At 45.9% G+C, this 19,829-nt stretch overlaps 2 protein-coding genes across 7 annotated transcripts in view; one reads left to right on the forward strand and one right to left on the reverse strand.

Annotated features, from left to right (window-relative positions):
- On the reverse strand, positions 1 to 14,728 carry LOC127001689 (uncharacterized). Of its 4 annotated transcripts, none has more exons than XM_050866711.1 (12): positions 14,590 to 14,728; positions 6,962 to 7,121; positions 6,521 to 6,649; positions 5,565 to 5,731; positions 4,255 to 4,377; positions 3,642 to 3,721; positions 3,194 to 3,375; positions 2,547 to 2,710; positions 1,981 to 2,199; positions 1,673 to 1,879; positions 1,283 to 1,503; positions 1 to 1,126 (listed from the first exon to the last, which is right to left on the reverse strand). In XM_050866711.1, exons 2-12 carry the CDS (start codon positions 7,074 to 7,076, stop codon positions 412 to 414), a joined length of 2,322 nt encoding a protein of 773 aa, XP_050722668.1. In that variant the 5' UTR covers positions 7,077 to 7,121; positions 14,590 to 14,728; the 3' UTR covers positions 1 to 411. The 4 variants fall into 4 exon arrangements, with proteins under 4 accessions (XP_050722668.1, XP_050722667.1, XP_050722666.1 ...); XM_050866710.1 differs by having other exon boundaries at positions 14,580 to 14,728; XM_050866709.1 differs by lacking the exon at positions 14,590 to 14,728 and adding an exon at positions 10,598 to 10,741 and having other exon boundaries at positions 1 to 1,084.
- Positions 10,916 to 19,829, forward strand: part of LOC127001691 (uncharacterized) — a 12,032-nt gene continuing 3,118 nt past the window's right edge. The window contains exons 1-7 of one of the 3 annotated variants that reach the window (XM_050866717.1): positions 10,916 to 11,057; positions 14,598 to 14,756; positions 15,211 to 15,301; positions 16,705 to 16,821; positions 17,002 to 17,144; positions 17,484 to 18,233; positions 18,600 to 18,714. In XM_050866717.1, the coding sequence (XP_050722674.1) occupies positions 14,598 to 14,756; positions 15,211 to 15,301; positions 16,705 to 16,821; positions 17,002 to 17,144; positions 17,484 to 18,233; positions 18,600 to 18,714 (1,375 nt within the window). In that variant the 5' untranslated portion in view covers positions 10,916 to 11,057. Of the gene's footprint in view, positions 11,058 to 11,861; positions 12,756 to 14,597; positions 14,757 to 15,210; positions 15,302 to 16,704; positions 16,822 to 17,001; positions 17,145 to 17,483; positions 18,234 to 18,599; positions 18,715 to 19,829 lie in introns of those variants that run through there. The other 2 variants (XM_050866716.1, XM_050866718.1) reach the window with 2 other exon arrangements.

Consider the following 19,829-nt stretch of genomic DNA (forward strand, 5'->3'; position numbering starts at 1 on the left):
TCTGATACAAAAGTGTTGAGTTTTTATTGCCCGCCTCTGTACATCTGATAACTTCTCTGACATTTATCTAATTACAAAATCGCATAAAATATGAAAATGTGAAATCATCTACTGAATTAACTCTAACAATGAGAGAAGTGGCAGATTCCTCATGGGTCAACTTTCGGAAAGCGTGCAACGTGTAGCTTGTCACTTGACTTCGTCCTCAGCATCTGCACACGCCCTCTTGCGGTGTTGTTTTAGGTGTCCAGAAAATTATGAACAGGCACGTCACTCACGATGTTGACATGTACCTCAAGGGAGGGAGGGATAAGGAAAGGCATGCAAGAAGCTGGCGAGAAGTTGAAAGGGGACGAGGAGGACTTGCTGGGTGTTTTTCGTTCAATTTCAGCTCCTCGGTCCCGAGCCTCACTAGAACTGTGTCACCTTGTGCGGAGAGGGCTGGTAGTGAGAGTAGGGCTCGTACGGGTTCTCCTTGTAGGCTGGGAGGTGGACAATGGTGGGATCTGGCGAGTATGCGTGCATCATCTCCGGCAGATGACCGATCGAGTCGTACAGGGCGAGGTTCGAGGCGCGGACTAGGTCATGGCTGGACTGCGGGCGTGACAGAGGGCGGATGTGGGCTGACTCCCTGGCGGACGCGCGCACCATGAGGTAGGTTTTGGGAACGAACACGGAGACCAGCACACACGTTGCCGTTCCCGCCAGGCCGAGGCACACGCACGCCTCGGTCCACACGGGCGGAAGGAGCATGAAGAGAGTGGCCCACGCGACCCATACGCCCGTGAGGAGAAGAGTCGCCACGAAGAACAGCAAACCCTCGTGGTAGTTTCGTCGGGAGCGGATGGTGAAAGGCGAGACGAGCAGCTGTAGCAACAGGAGGAACATGACGTAGGACAGGGAGATGAGGAAGTACAGACGATCACCAGAGCAGGCGTAGAGAACACCTCCCTCTGGCGGCGTGTCTGCCAGGAAGGTCCGCGGTGGCGTCATGACCCACTGCTGCACGCCGAGCCCCGCCTGCACGGCCACCATGAAGAAGAGCAGCGCCGTCTGCACCAGGCCGCTGACGTGCCCGACCAGTCTGCGGCGGGAGAGTAGCCTGTACCCGCTGTAGTACCAGTCACTGGTGCGACGAATGTACATTTAGGCCGCAGGTGCTTCTTCAACTACTTACTGTATCCATGAATCAATGAATCACTAAATGCAAATCATCTCTACATATGTGGACATCTAGATACAAAGTGAGTGCTTCAAACAGGGCAAAAGACAACAAACCCACCCTTCGGAGTCGGCAGTGGCCATCATGAGGGAGCGGGCCAGGAGGATGGCCAGCATGAGGGCGTAAGACAGGCTGGTGGCGAAGGGTCGCAAGGCGCAAATAAGGCTGCTCGCCTCAAAGCTGTAGGGCAGGATGGCGGCATACAGGAATATGCACGACAGAAGCAGCAGGATGGAGAAGCCCTGGGAGCCCTCAGACGCCTTCCCGCGGCACGTGCGTGCCTGTACATTCAGACACAGACGCACACGTATCATGAGTCGACACCACATGCACGTTTGACACGGGTCACGTCTGTAACACTAGTCACTTCCATAACACTGATCACATAAACAATCATGCAACATATAACAAACGCGTAAGGAAACGTGAATATGATGAGGATTATCTCACCGAGATGAAGACGATGATGGCGAAGGCGAGGAGGAAGCCTATGATGGCCATGGTGGCGCAGATGGTGACCCACGCCTCGGAGCGCCACCGCAGGTCAGCCAGGAAGGAGAAGCGCACGTTGAGGCAGCGGCAGCCAAGGCACGGGAACTGAGGCAGCCCGACGGCGCGGGCATCCAGCTCCAGCCTTCCTGTAGTCACGTGCCCAACCTGCGGCCCCGAGACACGGCGAGTAGGTACACACACACACACACACACACACACACACACACACACACACACACACACACACACACACTGCACATACTCACATTGGTAAAGGTAAGGGTCCCCTCCTGGTTGGCAGAGAGTCGCAGCACCTCGTAGCGTGGTCTTTGGGCCTTGATGGAAAGCTCCTCTATCACGTCCAGACCCTCGCTCTCGGCCTCCTCCAGGTCCAGGGTGGCGTTGGGGCACCAGCCGCTGCCGCCACAGTACTGCTTCACCGCCCGCCGCACCGCCGCGCCCACCCTGAACACTGCCTCCACCATCTGTCGTTGGAAAAAAAATAAAGTTAGAAAACCAAGTTTAATGCAAGCCTCTTACTCTTTGTGTCTGATGGAAAGGTGACTTGACACATCTGTTCAGCGGGGAAGGAGAAAAATCGTATGCATCTCATACAACATATTTGCCGAAAGGCGCCTAAACACCCTGTATTAGAAAAAAAAAATAATAATATCTGCGCTTACAAAAATAACGTATGAACAGAAGAACGGTTGATGATTTTTCTCAGACTTTTACAACTGCTAATTTACTCGTAAACAACGTAGTGTAAGGCAGACATTTTAGGAGCCAACTCTTATAGCACAAATCAAAGGTCGGCCAAGACGGGACACACCTCGAACACTGCGGGCTCCTCCACGTACTCCCCTGGCGAGAGGCTTGGGTGCAGGGCCTCGTCGGCGGCAGAGGCACCGAGATTAAGGAAGTGCTCCCCGAACTCTGGCACCGTCTGGCTTGCCCTCCGCAGCGCCACCACGCCCGAGGCCACAGAGCTGAGTCCTGGGGAAGGGAGGCTGTGAGGGCAGACGACAAACACTCGGCTAAGGTAGTCATGAACGTAGGTACTAAAAATATATGGAGGCAGGTTAGTTGTAAGGGGCGATTAGTAAAACATCAGAAGCTGCTTTGTGTGAATCAACTGGTCTCTTGCAACTTTCTTACTTTCTCGTGTAAAGTGTCTGGGAACCACCAGGCCATTCAAGTGAATTAGACACACGGAGAAGAGAAGCAGTCGAGTGATGAGGTAAAGAAACAGAATGATGAAGGACGAGTCACGGAAAAACAGCTGACGGCAACAAAGACAAAAATAACAACACAACCACAACAATGACAATAGTAACAATAAAAACTAACAAAAATAACAACAACTAACCTAGACAGCTTGCAATAACAATACAACAGCAAATAAACAAGCACTAAATACATCAAACGACTAAAAATGTCGTACAAGCTACAATTTCTGTAAAAAAAAAATCTAGTTACCCTGGAAGACCCGCTCCTGAAGGGGTCCGGTGGGCGCCAACACCCAGCGGAAGTTGGTGAAGTTGAGAGCAGCGGCGGCGACGAGGATGGAGTGGAGTCGGTGCTGCGGCCCCACTGCCACCACGCCCCCCGTCCCCGCCCGTTCCAGTTTCTCCAGCGTCGTGCGGGAGTCCTGCTGGTCGCTGCAACGAGACATCTCTTGAGGACAACTAACCTTTTGTTTTATAAGCATGAGAAGACCAGCCAGAACGAGCTAGCTATTACTGATAAAATATTTGCATTGACCTCCATTATAGTAAATTGTGGATGATGCAGAGACTCATTTGCAACAAAAACTAACCTTTTGTTTTGTTTGCATGAGAAGACCAGCAGGAACAAGCTAGCCATTACAGAAAAAAAAAAGATTTGCATTGATCTCTATCAAACTGTGGAAGATGCAGAGGCTCACCTGGTGACCGAGGGCAGCAGCGCCTCGGCCCCCACACAGATGCGATACCTGGCCGCGAGATGACCGAATCGCCGCAGCATCTGAGGGAGAGTGACAGTCACTACCACCTGCGGCGTCTGCCCACCTTCACGAACACTCAATCACCAATGAGTAAAAATGAAATAGATAAAGAAACTAAACTGATCAAATAAACAACTAACTAACTAAATGACAAATAATAATATAACACAGGGATCGATTCGAGACAGTCCTCCACTTCCATCTTCGAACAGGGAAAGATGAACCTCCTCCTTGCCGTTAATCATATAGCTTTACGTTTACATATCCCTTTTTCAAACTCACCACCTGACATCTTTCCCACTTATCTCCTAACCACATATCTGACATTTTTCACTTCCTTTTTCTCCCAACGACGCAGTTGGCATCCTTCACATCTCTCCCTCAACATATATCGCACATCTTTCACCCAAAAGACCAATCTATTATACCCCACTCACTATTCTTCAAACACCACCGATCAGACATATTTAACACAGCTCTCCTTCATATTACCCCTTTTCCATGCTTCACGCTCCTCTCCTCTCAGTCGTCCATTACACGCCCTACTACTAACCTGAATGGAGGGCGCAGCGACGGCCACCGAGGTCCAGTTCACCCGCAGCAGGAGGGGCATCAGGGCCTCCAGTTGTGGTGTGAAGTCCTCCTCCCCAACACCGACGGTCGGAACTCCCACATCCTACACGACCCAACGATAAGTGGGATGAAATGGCCATGTCCTCACATTCACTACACTCCAACCACGTAAGAATAGTGTGGCCCGTTAATGGTTCCCCACACAGGTATGCTTGCCCTCTATATGATTTTATACTTTGGGATGCATTGCGATAAAAGGCCTCCCCCCTCCCCTCACACACATATATACACAGGCTTTTAAACACGGACCCAAAGTTAGGTGTTATGATATCACATCTTGCAAGCCACATTAACACAACACACGTGTTTATCATTTTGGTCCAACTCTGAAATGACTTCCTGTGACAGTGTTCTTGATATAGAAGTATGATGTTCCCGTAACATAATTATCAGTCTTCATATTAGAACATATATGAAGGCAGCAAACGTTACATATAAGTGGATAAAAAAAACTAAGTCAAAAGCTGCCTCGAGGTGGGTAGCAAGTGGGGTGCCATCAAAATACCACTTTAAGTTGCAATGAATTACCTGAGGCTGAGCTGGGCAATGGCAAGCAATGACAGGTAATTGTAAGTAATATTAGGTAATGTATGGAATGTAGGTAATGGCTAATCATCTTATATGCTTCAACCCGAGTTAGGCGTGATGCACACGAGTTATTAAATACGTGAATGAAGACCTTTCACGTAGTGTGTGTGTGTGTGTGTGTGTGTGTGTGTGTGTGTGTGTGTGTGTGTGTGTGTGTGTGTGTGTGTGTGTGTGTGTAAATAATATCACAAGCGGGTGTTTACGAAGCATATATATTGGAGTTCACAGGCAGGTGTAGTGAAATTTGTAAACAAAAATCATAACTGAGAAATTCAGTATTTGTTTCTGATAAATGCCTGACTTCTGTCTGTAGAAAAGAATACTATATGATTGCAAGATCTCTCTCTCTCTCTCTCTCTCTCTCTCTCTCTCTCTCTCTCTCTCTCTCTCTCTCTCTCTCTATCTATATCTATATCTATATCTATATCTATATCTATATATATATATATATATATATATATATATATATATATATATATATATATATATATATATATATATATATATAGATAGATAGATAGATAGATAGATAGATAGATAGATAGATAGATAGATAGACAGATAGATAGGTAGATAGATAGATATAGATAGATAAATTGATCAATAGATAGTTAACACATTGGAGCCTCGTCTGACACTTACCTTCAGGAAGGAGGAGAGCTGCGGGTGGTCGGGGTGGGCGTGCAGCACACCCACGTGGGGCGCCGGCCGGCAGTGAGGGGGGTCCAGGTAGCCGCCCTCCACCACGGCGGACACCGCAGCCCGCAGTGTGGCTTCGCGGCCCCCACACGTGTCGTACACGTTCACACCTGGAGGGCGAGCGAAAGGAGCAGCGTTTTATTTCGACAATATGGAGCTGTAGTAAACCTGTGTGGCGGTGGTTTCCACAGCGTAGCGTTGCCTGTTTTACTCATGAATCAAATAAAACATGAATGTTAAAATCCATATAATATATATGTTTGGTTCATTTTTTTAATCATTCAGTCGTGAACACGTCGATGGAGCTCGTGCATGTATCACCAACATCAGTTGAAGGACGAATCTTTCCAAAAAATGTATAGCAATACATAAGAGAGAAAACATCGATATCAGGGCTGAATAAAAATATGAATTACAGAATCGTATCCCAGACTCAAACGACTTCATCATCTCCAGAAGTCAACTTGGTGACACTGTTTTGGACCCGCCCCGCACGACAAGACCCATCACGCCATGTCCCCCCCCCCCCCCAGCTCGGCCCCACACTATGAAAGGAGTGTCCACCTCGAGGGAGGAGAACCTACAAGTCGTAGACAAACGGCTAAGATATATGGAAATATTAATCTTTCTGCTTGAATCCCTGCACAAACAATATGTGAGTAGACTGGGCTTTTGTTGTCTCAAATCCGAGCCTGTGTATCCTTGTGTTGACACCCGCAAGCTAGATATATAAAGACTGCTCATCCTTATTAAATGTGACACTCAAGAACCCAGTGAGTCACCCATTACTAGTAACTTATGTTTCGGAGTGCAAGCGAAGAGCCCAGTGTGCGAACATGCTTATTAGTTACCGGTCAAAGGAGCATGGGAGAAGAGAGACTGCAAGGCGTGTTGCTTACCAAGATTCACGCCGGGAATGAAGTTGACCTGACCCATCTTGAAGGTGGTCCAGCGGGCGGCCTCCAGCAGCTGCACAGCGACAGGGTCAACCAGGCCACAGCGCCCGCCATCATGCACCGACAGCAGCCCTGCATGGTGAAAGGGGGAATATATATATATATATATATATATATATATATATATATATATATATATATATATATATATATATATATATATATATATATATATATATATATATATATATATATATATATATATATATATATATATATATATCAGAGAGAGAGAGAGAGAGAGAGAGAGAGAGAGAGAGAGAGAGAGAGAGAGAGAGAGAGAGAGAGAGAGAGAGAGAGAGAGAGAGAGAGAGAGAGAGAGAGAGAGAGAGAATGGTCTGGCATCTATGTTCTATGCTAGCTGACCTCGCCTCCCACACTCACCGCTGATGTAGACGTCGCTGGGGGCGGCGAGGAAGGTACGCACTCCGGGGCACGTCTCCGGCGGGCTGGGAAACACGTCCCAGAAGGCGGGCGCGGCGAGAGGGATCGTGGCCATCAGCACCGCCGCCGCCACCACCCGCCGCTCACTCCACTTCAACACCTGCAAAAAAAAATAATAAAACATCAACAACAACAACAACAACAACAACAATAATAATAACAATAATAATAATAATAATAAGAAGAAGAAGAAGAGGAAGAAGAAGAAGAAGAAAAAGAAGAAGAAGAAGAAGAAGAAGAAGAAGAAGAAAAAGAAAAAGAAGAAGAAGAAGAAGAAGTTTGCGAGCAAGCATGCAAAGTAAAGTCCAGCAACTTCCGCTTTTTTGTATTTTTCTTTTATGTAATCATTGGCCCCTTTGTTGCTACACGACTATTACATACTTCATCGACGAACCCCTGAGGTGCCAGAACAGTAAGGACAGTTTTGATGCCTGCATTAAACTTGGCCCTAATTTCAGCCAAGTTTACTCGTTCTTCTTTAGAACTCATTCTGTTTCCAAAACTTAGATTAATACTAAAACAAGCAACACACATGCAGACACTCCATTTGGCTTTCGGAGGACGGCTTGATCATGACAACGGGTCGCCAACATGATGGGTCACCAGAGGCTGAAGTGACTCAGGATATTCTACAGCCTGATGGCACTAAAAAATACCTTTCCACTTCGATAATTGTCATCAAACTGTTGCCCTTTCACACACACACACACACACACACACACACACACACACACACACACACACACACACACAAAGTGCAAGGAACAACCTAAACTGTTTTATGGCTTCAGAAATGGAAAGATCAAACCAAGGGAAACAATAGAAAGGTTGAGTGACGGGAATATGATAATCGAAGATCCTAAAGACATGACTGAGCTACTAAACAAAAAGTTCCAGCAAGTTTTTACAAAAGAGTCAAAATTCAACGAACCACAAGAAAACTAGATAAATGTTCATATGGAAGAAGTCACAGTAAATAAAGAAGAGATATATAAAATTATGGGGAGCTGGAAGAGAGGAAAGGAGTAGGACCGGATGGAGTCTCAGGTTATATATTGAAAGAATGCAGAAATGAGCTGGTTGGACCAGTATATGATATCATTAATAAAATGCTCAATAACAACTGGTGTAGTGCCAAAAGAGTGGCGGAGGGCCGAAGTGGTCCCCATATACAAAAGTGGAAGGAAGGAAGAACCCCTGAACTACAGACCTGTATCATTGACCAGTGTAGTATGTAAAATATGTGAGAAAGTGAGAAAGAAACAATGGACGAAATTTCAAGAAGAGCATAATATAATCACACGTAAACGATATGGATTCAGAAAAGGGCGCTCATGTGTAACAAACTTACTGAGCTTTTACTCAAGAGTGACAGACAAAATACAGGAAAGGGACGGATGGGTCGATTGCGTTTACTTGGACCTAAAGAAGGCGTTTGACAAAGTTCCACACACAAGACTGCTATGGAAGCTGGAAAATAAAGGAGGACTGAAAGGGAAAATGAAGAACTGGATGGAAAGCTACTTAAGGGGAAGAGAGATGAGAACAGTGGTAAAGGACACAAAATCGGAATGGAGAATTGTAGAGAGTGGAGTGCCTCAGGGATCGGTATTGGCCCCAGTACTTTTCCTAGTATATGTAAATGATATGCCAGAGGGAGTTAACAGTTACATGAGCCTGTTTGCAGACGATGCAAAACTGCTAAGACATAAGAAACAGTAAGGACTGAAATTCTGCAAGAAGACCTGAACAAGATTTGGAAATGGAGTATGGAATGGGAGATGGAATTCAATGTGAGGAAATGTCATATAATGGAAATGTGCAAGAGTGAAGGGAGACCAAAATGGACATATAAAATGGGAGATGGAGAAATATTGAAGAAAGTTCACGAAGAGAGAGATCTGGAAGTGACAATACAAGATAATAAACAGCCCGAGTGCCATGTTAATCGGATATTCGGTGATACGTATAATATGGTGAGAAATATAGGATTAGCATTCCACTACATGGATAAGGATATGATGAAAAAGTTAATAACCACTATGATTAGACCAAAACTGGGATATGCAGAGGCGGTGTGGTCTCCCCACAAGAAGAAACACATAAAGAAACTAGAAAGAATACAAAGGATGGCAACAAAAAAGGTTCCAGAGCTGGAGGGATTGACAAATGAAGAAAGATTAAAGGAAATGGACCTACCAACACTAGAACAAAGAAGAGAAAGGGGTGACCTAATACAAATTTATAAATTATTGAGCAAAATGGAAGTAGATAATGAAGAGTTACTACTAAAAGAAGGAATAAACACCAGGAACACACGAGGACACAGTAAAAAATTAAGGAAAGGAAGATGCTTGAGAGACATAAAGAAATATAGCTTCCCGCAAAGAAATATAGAGGTTTGGAACAGACTAAGTGAGGATGTAGCATCGGCGAACAGTTTGCAAAGCTTTAAGGAAAAGTTGGACAAATACAGATACAGAGACGGGACCACACAAGCGTATGCCCAGGCCCTGTAAAACTACAACTAGGTAAATACAACTAGGTAAATACACACACACACACACACACACACACACACACACACACACACACACACACACACACACTGGTAGCTCAGTGGTTTTGTTCTGCGCTGCCGCAGTCTTCGCGGCCTGGCAGGCGGAGGTTAGATCCTTGCTCAGGCCAGGATTTTTCCACTGACAAGGAGCGGTTACTGTCCCCCCTTGAGCAAGTGAGATGGGGTGTGTGGTATGTGAAGGTTCCGGCAGTGCCCAGAGATCGACTAAATGATCTTTGCTCTAGTCGGGAGGGTACTTGCTGGCGATGACGTGTCCTGCTTGTGATAAGGCCGTGGGTGAAGTACACACACACACACACACACACACACACACACACAATATATATATATATATATATATATATATATATATATATATATATATATATATATATATATATATATATATATATATATATATATATATATAATCATGCACCTGTAAATGAAAATGGAGAGCTAAATATAATTATAAAGAGAGATATAGATGGATAAAGAATGCAAGATAGTAAGCAAGATAGATAAACGTCTGGATAGATAGATAAATATATAAGCAGATAAACATGCAAGATAAAAAGTGCGATTAATTTTAAATATTATGGCCGCGCTGGCTGCTGGCACAGCTGTTCCTGCTTGGCGAGCGTGTGCACTAAATATGCTAAACTTTCAAAGCAAGTTAATCGGAGCAGTGTTGGGGGCAGATGCGGGATCATTCACGATGTTTGCAGCATCCAAGTGGAGGCAAGAGTCACGTACATTGAAAAATCACACGTGCTTTGGGATTTTCTTTTTCAGTTTAAGAATTGGCAGCCTGACTGAATAAGTATTCGAAGATCACCATGTAACCATGCGTGTAATATAATAGAACACAATTAGATCATGTAAAAGAACACTTCAAATAGTACATCTTGGCCTCGCGGTTTCCGGCCACTGCCCCGCGGATCCTTTAACAAGTCTGCGTTCCCAACGACTCGCGATTCCTGAGGTGCCCCCGTCAGATGCCCGCTGGGACTCACCATGGCAGCGCTGAGGTAGACCCTCAGCTACTGGGAGACCACCCTCACCCGCTCGGTTCTCCTGCCCTTGTACACAGGAACTCTTGAACAGGCAAAACGCTCTTTTTTTCACTCTCACTCCCTCTCTCGACGGTCGACCACTCGTTGTTTCGTTGTATATAAACAATATTCGACAAACATCACCACAACCATCTGAACTCGGTTACTGCAACCTAGTGCAGCACAACAATCACTTCCTCCAAAACATTTTCAGCCTTTTTCCGCCGCCCTTTCTTGCACCGTTGAGAGTGGCAGCGATTCAGTGTGTGCAGATACTGGTGCAAGGCGGGGCGGCGGACGTGTGGCTGGTTGTCGAGGGGCAGCTCACCATCACCCCGGCAGCTTGCTCACTCATAAGTCTTCCTCTCACCGCCATGGCGGGCTTCCTCCACTTCCCCGCTGCCTCGATTATACTGAAAAAGTACTTTACAGGATTAACATAGCGGAGAGTTGCATGTGCGCCAGGTTCGGGAGGTTAATACTCTCCTCATCGGCGACGGACTCCAGTTATACCTTTGACCCTGGGTTACCTCAAACTCTTGCTGCATGAGCGTGTTGGTTTTCTGGCCCTGATGAGCGCCCCACCTCTCACAGGCACCCCCACCGAGGCTAAATCCGATCATGTCTATGTTACGTCACGCTATTACCGCAATGTTTACAACTTTACATCATCTTCAGCCATTACGAGTCATCTGCGGGACAAATTCCTTGCCCAGCGTTCTTCACCTCACTGTCTGATGCTCGTGTACTCCATCCTGTTCCGGCGAATGCACTGATATCCTTTCACCACCTGATCCGGTCTACCCTGACTACTACATCATGTGCAAGTCCATTTTACCGATAGGGTCAATGTAGGCACTGTAGGGACGCTGATGGTCTTTCCTGGGTCCTTTTTCTTAATAGTAACACCGATACATTGTTTGATTTTGGTGGGAGAGTGACGACTTAAGTGGCAGTGCATTTCCTTGACGTACTTCAATCAAATGTTACCACCAAAACTTGCGAAATACAGTGCCGTGCAATACGAATGAGGATATGAAACGTGATCATTATTTTCCTTCCATATATGTTTATAGAAGTGAGAAAACACACACACACACACACACACACACATGTATGCATACGTTCCGTGATGCAGCGGATAATGTGCTCGGACTGTCACCTGACAGGCTGAGGGTGTCTGGGGCTTGTTCCTTGTACAGACTGAATTTTTTTTTTTCGCAGACAGGAGCGGTCACTGTCCCCCCGTGAGCAAGGGGAATTTAGGGTGTGTGGTGTATGGGGTTCCAGCCGTACCCAAGGAACGGTGACTAAGGAGCTTTCCAGGAGGGTTCTGGCTGGAGAGAACAAGACCAGCGCGTGATCAGACCTTGGGTGACTAACACACACACACACACACACACACACACACACAGGACCACTTGTTGCCCGCCGTCCGGGGCACCGTGCCCCTCCTCACCAAGATGGCAGCCACCCCCATGCCACCCTACCGTTGCGGGTTACGGTTTCAATCACAAGCCACACCATCATCCATACCACTGTAAAAAGTCATGATTCACGCTTTACGTCACCAGTAAACGCACCCTTGATCATGATAAATCTTCAACAGAATCCATTAATTTCAATCACAATTGTTTATAATCCTAATATATTTATTTTCTTCTGCAAATACTTGCACTTTAATTACATCATCATCATCATAATCATGTCTTCATAAAATACGTGCAGAGGAAGGGTTACAACTGAATATCTTGAAAAGGAAATAGTTATAGTCATTTGCCTCAGCACAACCGCGAAGCACCAAACGAAGAACAGACTGCGGCAGCCTTCCAGTGGTTACAATGCCTAGTGACAACAGACGAGTCGTATGCAGTATTATTGCAACAACAAAAACAACAACGGTGGTACGGAAATTATGAAGGAACTAGAGAGACTTGTCGTTTGGCCCTGATCCTCGTAAGACGATCACCGACTTATCTTCCGCTAGTGAGGCTTCGGCAGGGCGGCCAACGTGACGAGTCAGGCGCCGTCCCGGGAATGCCTGCGGCAGACCATGAACGGCTAGTCTCGGGCCTGCTCGGGGGAGTGAGGGAAGCAAGACTATCCATCCTCGGAGAAGGTAACCAAAGAAAGTGCTGGTGGATGGGTCTCATTACCGATGTGCTCAGTGTTGATGTAGCTACTCCTGTTGTCATGGACTCCTTGTTTGTGTGTGTGCGTGTATGCAGAGGCCAATATAGTTCGTTACTAACACACACACACACAAAAAAAAAGTGTGGTTTACAAGGTCATACATCACCAAGACAAATTAAGTTGCACCACTGCGCGTTACCTATAGATAATACGGACTCAAAACTCTAGTTTTGGTTTAATTGGCATGCAAGAGTTTACTCTTTTCGCCTCTGCAGTGTCCTTATGAGAGATAAAGGTAAAGTTGGGAGCATACGCTGTGATTGCTGGTGGCATCGGTGCTCATCTCCGTCTCATTGGTCCTTGAGAGACTGGTGGGTGAAAACCCATTACTCCGGGCACAGGGCAAGTGAGACATCCGCGTTACCAGTTTTTCTTTTCCAGGTTTCCTTAGGTATATACCTATTCATCAGCCACCCCGAAAAAGAGAATAACTGGGTGGACTGCGCACCGACTACCCGGGCCGGAATTCGAGCCCGAGCTCGCGGATTCATAGCCAGTCGTGCTATACTGCTAACCACTAATGTAAAATGATTCAAATGTAACCTTCCTCCAGTCTTATCCAAACATTCTAATTTTCTCAAGAATAGGTCGTCGAGGCCGTCACTATGAATAACTCAATGAGGAGACGCCTTGTCGATACTGAGACCCAGATAGACTTCTACTAAGTTTGTGTTTGTCGCCAGAAGGAGAGGTCAACCGAGACACCTTCCGTTTGGCAGCCTGTGCTCAGCCCCTCCAGAAGCTTGTTAGCAGCCCAAGAAAAGGCGGCTTAGACGAGGGGACGGCAAGCAAGAAAGGCGGTGTTAGTGATACCCCGGTGAGCCTTGCAGCCACCAAGAATTCGCGTTCCAGTGTTCTGCACCACTTGGCAGTGTAGCGACAACGATAAGAACGGAAAAAAGACAGTAACGTCGTTCATAATCAACCAATAGTGTCGGAAAAAAAGCCACTCAGTTAAGAGACCCTTCATATTTTCCATAACCTAAACGAAGCAGGAAATAAGGAGACAAAGTGAAGTCGCTCCTGAACATCACTTCCTGCCGGGAACGCGTACCATGGTTCTCTTTAGTCACCCCTTCACGGACGCCATCTTGAAAGTAGGCACCACACAAGCAATGACACAAAGATCCTTAAAAGAAACACAAATAACACACACACACACACACACACAATAACAATGAAAATAGAGTCTAGTCCTTTGCATTTCACAATTTTGCAAGACTTTGCTATTTGGTGAAACACATTGAGAGCCGCAGTGCAGCACTACCACAAGTTAGCGTAACTCAACTAATTAAATTAAGTAAGTGCAATATAGTAAATGATAATAAATGAGAAAAATGGTAATATTCTTGTTATTAATAGTTGTGATTTCGGAGACCACCGACGAGCGGGAGAGCACGCGACACGCGGCTCAGAGCTAACGTGTATGTTTCGTTTCCCGTATTATTTCACGCGGCCCGCGCGGCCTAGAACTACGTAGACGTCAGTGTTTCCCGGTTCCCGTAGTATACGTCGTATGATTTCTGTACTAGGGCAGGATGTTAGAATGTTATGTATTACTGTGACTTTGTCTTCCATCTCACCAAAATAATATATATATCTTTCTTGATTATTTATTAATATTTTTTTATTTTATATTTGTTTTATATTAAATATATTATTTTTCGAGAGCCGTGAAATTGTCATTGCCGCCGCCCCAGCGGCTCGCGAGCCGCGCAATGAATACCACTGGTCTAGTCGGAAGAAGTACCTATGCGTGCCTTTTCAGATGCTTGCGGTGGCGGTGTGGGCGTGGGTGTGTGCCGCGGGCGTGGGCTGGGCGTCGGGGGAATGCGTGGCAGCGGCGGAGGGCGCGGTGGAGACTGTGGAAGGGGACGCAGCCATCACCCTCCTCCTGCCTCTTCACAACGGGCCCAAGTGCGACCAGGTGAGACTTGACGCCTGACCAGTGTTACCACCCCTCAGAGGTTCTACTTTTTATATTTACTACTATTGCTGCTACTACACCATCACCAACACAACTACTACTACTTCTGCATCTACTACTACCACCACCATCACCACAACTACTATTTATTACTACTACTGCCACCACCACCATCCACATGTATCCTTAGTTGTATGATCACACTCTGTACTGCCTGGGGGTTGGGATGGCATGCTCCTCCCTTCTCCTTTGTTGTTTACTTGCAACAATAAACTATCAATCAATCAATCTCTAAAACTACTAATATTACTACCGCTACTACTTTTACTCTCATCATATTTACCACTACCACTGCTACCAACCGAAAACAATAACTATGGTAAGAATAATAAAAATAACAATGTACATGATAAAAAATAATGTTAATACTCCTAACGCGCGTCACGCCCCACAGCTGGACCTGACATCTGTCCAAATCATGGAGGCGACGAAGCTGGCGGTGGAGAAGGTCAACTTTTTGGGTCTCGTGCCCGGCGTCCGGCTGGGTGAGCGTTAGCGTGTCCCCCTGCCCTCCCTCCCAACCCCCTCTTACATGCATCATCATCTTCAGCTATAATAACTTGTCAACTGCAAGACAAAAGCATTTTCCAACGATTTAGAAAAAAAATGTCTTGTCGCTGCTCCCCCCAAAAAGTCTTGATACTCCTTTATTGAAGGTTTTTAGGTCGTAGGAACGAGGAACTGCAGGCGAAGGAAGGCTGTTCCAGAGTTTGTCTGCGAAAGGGAGGAAAGAATGAAGATGCTGGTAAACTCTTGCATAAGGGATGTGGGCATTATAGGGATGAGCTCAAGTGGAAAAGACTTGTGTAACGAGGCCGCAGGAGGGGTGGAGGTATGCAAGCAAGTTTAATTAAGGGAGCAGTTAGCATGAAAATGGCGGTAAAGGATAGAAAGAGATGAAACACTGCAGCGGATTTCAAGAGGTAGAAAAGTTAGTGAGAGGTGAGTTGACGTGGCAAAAATGCTTTGAGCCTACTCTATCCAAATAGGCTGTGTTTTGGACCCCCTCCCCCCCCACACACACACACACAAAGGGAAGCATACTCCATATGAGGACAAACAAGGTCCTTGTACATGGATAGCATCTATGAGGGGGGAAAATACACAGTGTAGAATGCCTAACCTCAAAGAAGCGGATTTAGCAAGATATGAGATATGAAGATTTCTGGTGAGATTTTTAATTAAGGGTGGACCGCATAGTGTAGAAGGGGACAGCTGATTGTTATTGAAAAATTGGGGATAGATGTCTGGAAGATTTGTGTCGAGTTGTCAAGTAATGAAACTGAGTTTTGATGCATTAAAAGACACAAAGTTCCTTCTGCCACATTCAGAAATGATACTAAGGTCAGAGTCTAAGCACTCTGTGGCATCCAGCTGATTGCCTGGGCCAGGATTTGAATCCAGGCCTGCAGATTTGTAGCTAGGCATGCTAACCACTTTACCGTGGAGGGGATGAAAGGAAGCTGGAGACTACTGCCAGGAGGGTAGTTTACAAAACAAAGACTCGTGCCAGATTCTGTCAAAAGCTTCGAGTTATCTAAGGCAACAGCAAATGTTTCACTGAAATAGCTAGGAGAGGATGACCAGGAATCAGTTAGGAAAGCAAGATCACCAGTAGATACACCTTGCAAAATTTCTACTGGTGATCAGAGAGAAGGCAGAGATTGATAGGTTCTTGAGAAAACTTTTTTTAAATGATTTTGAAAGACAAGAAAACATAGCTATAGAACAGTAATTTGAAAGATAATCCATCAGGACTACAAGCCTTATGAGGGCTCAGATCAGAATCCTAGGCGTGTTGTGGAAAATATTTCTCCTGAGTATATCAACTAGGTAGCTCTTATCTAGTAGTGACAAGGAAAAATCTCAGGTCACTCATCTCTTGCAGGGCTTCGCATGGCAGACACCTGTGGCTTAGAGGGACAGAGTGTGAAGGCGGCAGTGCAAGCTTGGGCAGCAGATGCTTTCACGTGTCCCCAGCCAGTCTTCACTCTTGGCTACTTGGGTGAGTTCACCACCACCACCACCACCACCACTACTACTACTGCTACTAATATTACTTTTCTACCACTATACTACTAGTACTACTACTACTACTACTATTTCTACAACCACTAACTGCCTTTGTCCTATTACTTTGCCCCTTTCCACAGTAAATTAATCTTTATTTCCTCGACCATGACAGGCCCTGGTGACACACACTCGGCGTCTGCAGTAAGCAGAGCCATGCACACCCTGGGCACCCCCGTGGTGGCATACGGCCCACGTTCTACCACTGGCGATGGCCCAATTGATTTGGTGTCCCCAGCCCCTTACCGCTCAATGAAAGTAGGTGCAAGTACTCAAGTTGCATCCATGGCTTTGTATGCCTTGATTTCTGTTCACTGAGGAACTTTCTGTGAATGTACTGACAAAGTCTGTTGAGTGTGGCATGATGAGTAAATATGAGAAGTCCTGTACCTCCTCCCCCTTGTGGGATAAAATGGAGGTAGTCTAGCAAAAGTGGTAGTGTACTAAGTGAGGTGGCCTGCCACAGCTGCTTGCCCCTGACCAAGGCTGATGACGCACAACAATAAGTAATTTCAAGATAGCAACATACATGATTAGTTATAAAAGGTAGCCATCACATCTCATGAAAGAATCAACACAATAAAGGTTTCATTGCAGGCAGTGGCGCAAATGCTGATTGGTGCAGGTGTGCAGGCGGTAAGTGTGGTGCACACAGCTGATCCGGAGGGCAAGACGCTAAGCGAGTACTTTGTGATGGCAGCCGAGTATGTGTATGTATGTGTGGATACAGTGCTTAAGGAGGATGACAGTACCCGCATGGCCGCCTTGCTGCGGCCTGGTCCAGGCACCATCGTTATCCTGGGAACCCGACACAGGGTGCAGCGCCTGGCCCAGGTTCTGGGTCAAGACGGGGGCCCTGCTGAGGTTCTCGTCCTTGTTGAGACGGGTGGTCCTGTACCCCAGGTGGAGCTGGCCAAGGTAGACACCCCAACACTACTCCTTCAGCGCATGGCTCCAGTCTTGTCTGAGTTCCAGCTGTTCCTTGAGCGAGACATGGGTGAGACTGATTCTCTCCGGCGTCGTTACCTCGCTGCAGTATCTGACTGTGCCACCTGCAGCGGCTACTTCGGATATGATGCCGCTGCCCCGGCTGCCATCGCTGCCGTCCTCATGTATGTTGAGGCATTGCGCAAAGCAAAGACAACCCATTGTCAGGAGCAAGAAGGCTTCTGCCCAGCGCTAAAAGCTCTGGAGGCCTCTGTGTGGCGCGAGTTGCTGACGACTGCTTCCTTGCAAGAAGTGGCCAAAACAGCCTTTCCTGAACTGCTCCAGGCAGGTTTGGAGCCTGGGAATGAGGACATGCCTCGGTACAGAATCAAGCTTCTTAAAGATGGGAACCTAACACAGGTCAGTCTCATAATGAAAGACGTCAAAGGATTTCATCCAACTTGAATAAACAATCACATATGCTTCTTTTGCAGGAATGAACCAATTTCCACTTTTTTGCTGTATTTTAGCACAACATAACCAAGCTGGACCTCAATCTTTAGATCAAATGGGCCATAACACTACCTTTAGAATAAGTCTGAGGTTGGTTCAGATAAGCTACTTCTACTTCAGATATTATAACAGTTGCACACATGCAGCTGCCACACTCCTAGGATTTCTCCATCTTGCTTTACACGTGGTGTTTTGGGGATAAATGACTCTCCCACACACCAAGCATGTGCTGCACTGAGAAGGCTTTATGACAGGTGTGGTATGTCCCAACAGGTTGGTCAAGCTGATGAGGCCTCAGCAGTAATGGGATTGATAGAGCCTCTGGAGACGCGTTGCAGTAGCCAGTGTCCTTGTCACCCCGTCGCGAGCAACCCCCCTTCCACGACAGGTGGGTTGTTTATAATACAGTGGAACCTCGGTTTTCATGATTAATTCATTCGAAAAAGTCTGACGAAAACCAAATGAACGAAAACTGAAGCAATATTTCCCATAAGCAATATTGTAAATCCAATTAATCCATTCCAGACACCCAAAAATATTAACAAAAAATACATTTTATAGAGAATAACTAAAGTTTTACATACAAAAAACAATGAGAAATAAATATAAATGACTAATGAATTTGCCCGTGAACATGTAAGTATCCTCAGTCCTTTGTAGGCAAGAAATCTGAGTAACTTCCCTATATAAACCTTTCTGCCCAGCACAGGAGATGATTATTGATGTAGTACTTGCCTCAAGTACGAAATATGGATGGGAAAACAGTCGAGTCCACGGTTCAGCTGACGACATTGTTGGAACACTGTGTTGCCGCTTCCTCTATGTAAACAGTGTATAGCTTGAGCAATTGAATATTTCACAGTTCTTCTACTTCCACTTATAAATAAACAAAATGTACTTCTTATTCTGATGACATAATTCTCACTCATACGTTTCACTTTATAGAACATATTTTATGCTGTCAATAAACATGACACCTTGCAAAATAACATCACGATGTTAATTCGCTTGAACACCAAAGTCTTATAAACATGTTTGTATCTATAACTTTTTCCACGTATTCGGGTCACGGTGGACTGAAATTCACGTATTTTACACCAATGAGAATATACTAGCACTTCATCGGGCATAAATGACGATATAATTCCTAATTATGTCCCAAGGGAAAGGTTCAAGGGAGATCTGGAGGTACCTTGGAAATGCTAAGTTTACCCTTGACGATCATGTTGGGAGACGAGCATACGGCTGTGAGTCACGAACGCATGGGATGCTTTGAGTGGGTGCTCGATTCCGGGAAATGAGTGGCCGAGTCACGCGGGGAGGTGGCCGAGTTAGGTATGCACCATTTTAAACTGTACGAAAACTGAACAGATGTACGAAAACTGTGACAAAATTTTGACGAAAAAAGTCAGTCGAAAACCGAATCGTATGAAAACTAGGGCATACGAAAACCGAGGTTTGACTGTACCGACATGTCTCTCATGGCGTCTGTATTTTCAAGCT

Source organism: Eriocheir sinensis, chromosome 21 (assembly GCF_024679095.1).
Source record: "Eriocheir sinensis breed Jianghai 21 chromosome 21, ASM2467909v1, whole genome shotgun sequence".
Taxonomy (NCBI): Eukaryota; Metazoa; Arthropoda; class Malacostraca; order Decapoda; family Varunidae; genus Eriocheir; species Eriocheir sinensis.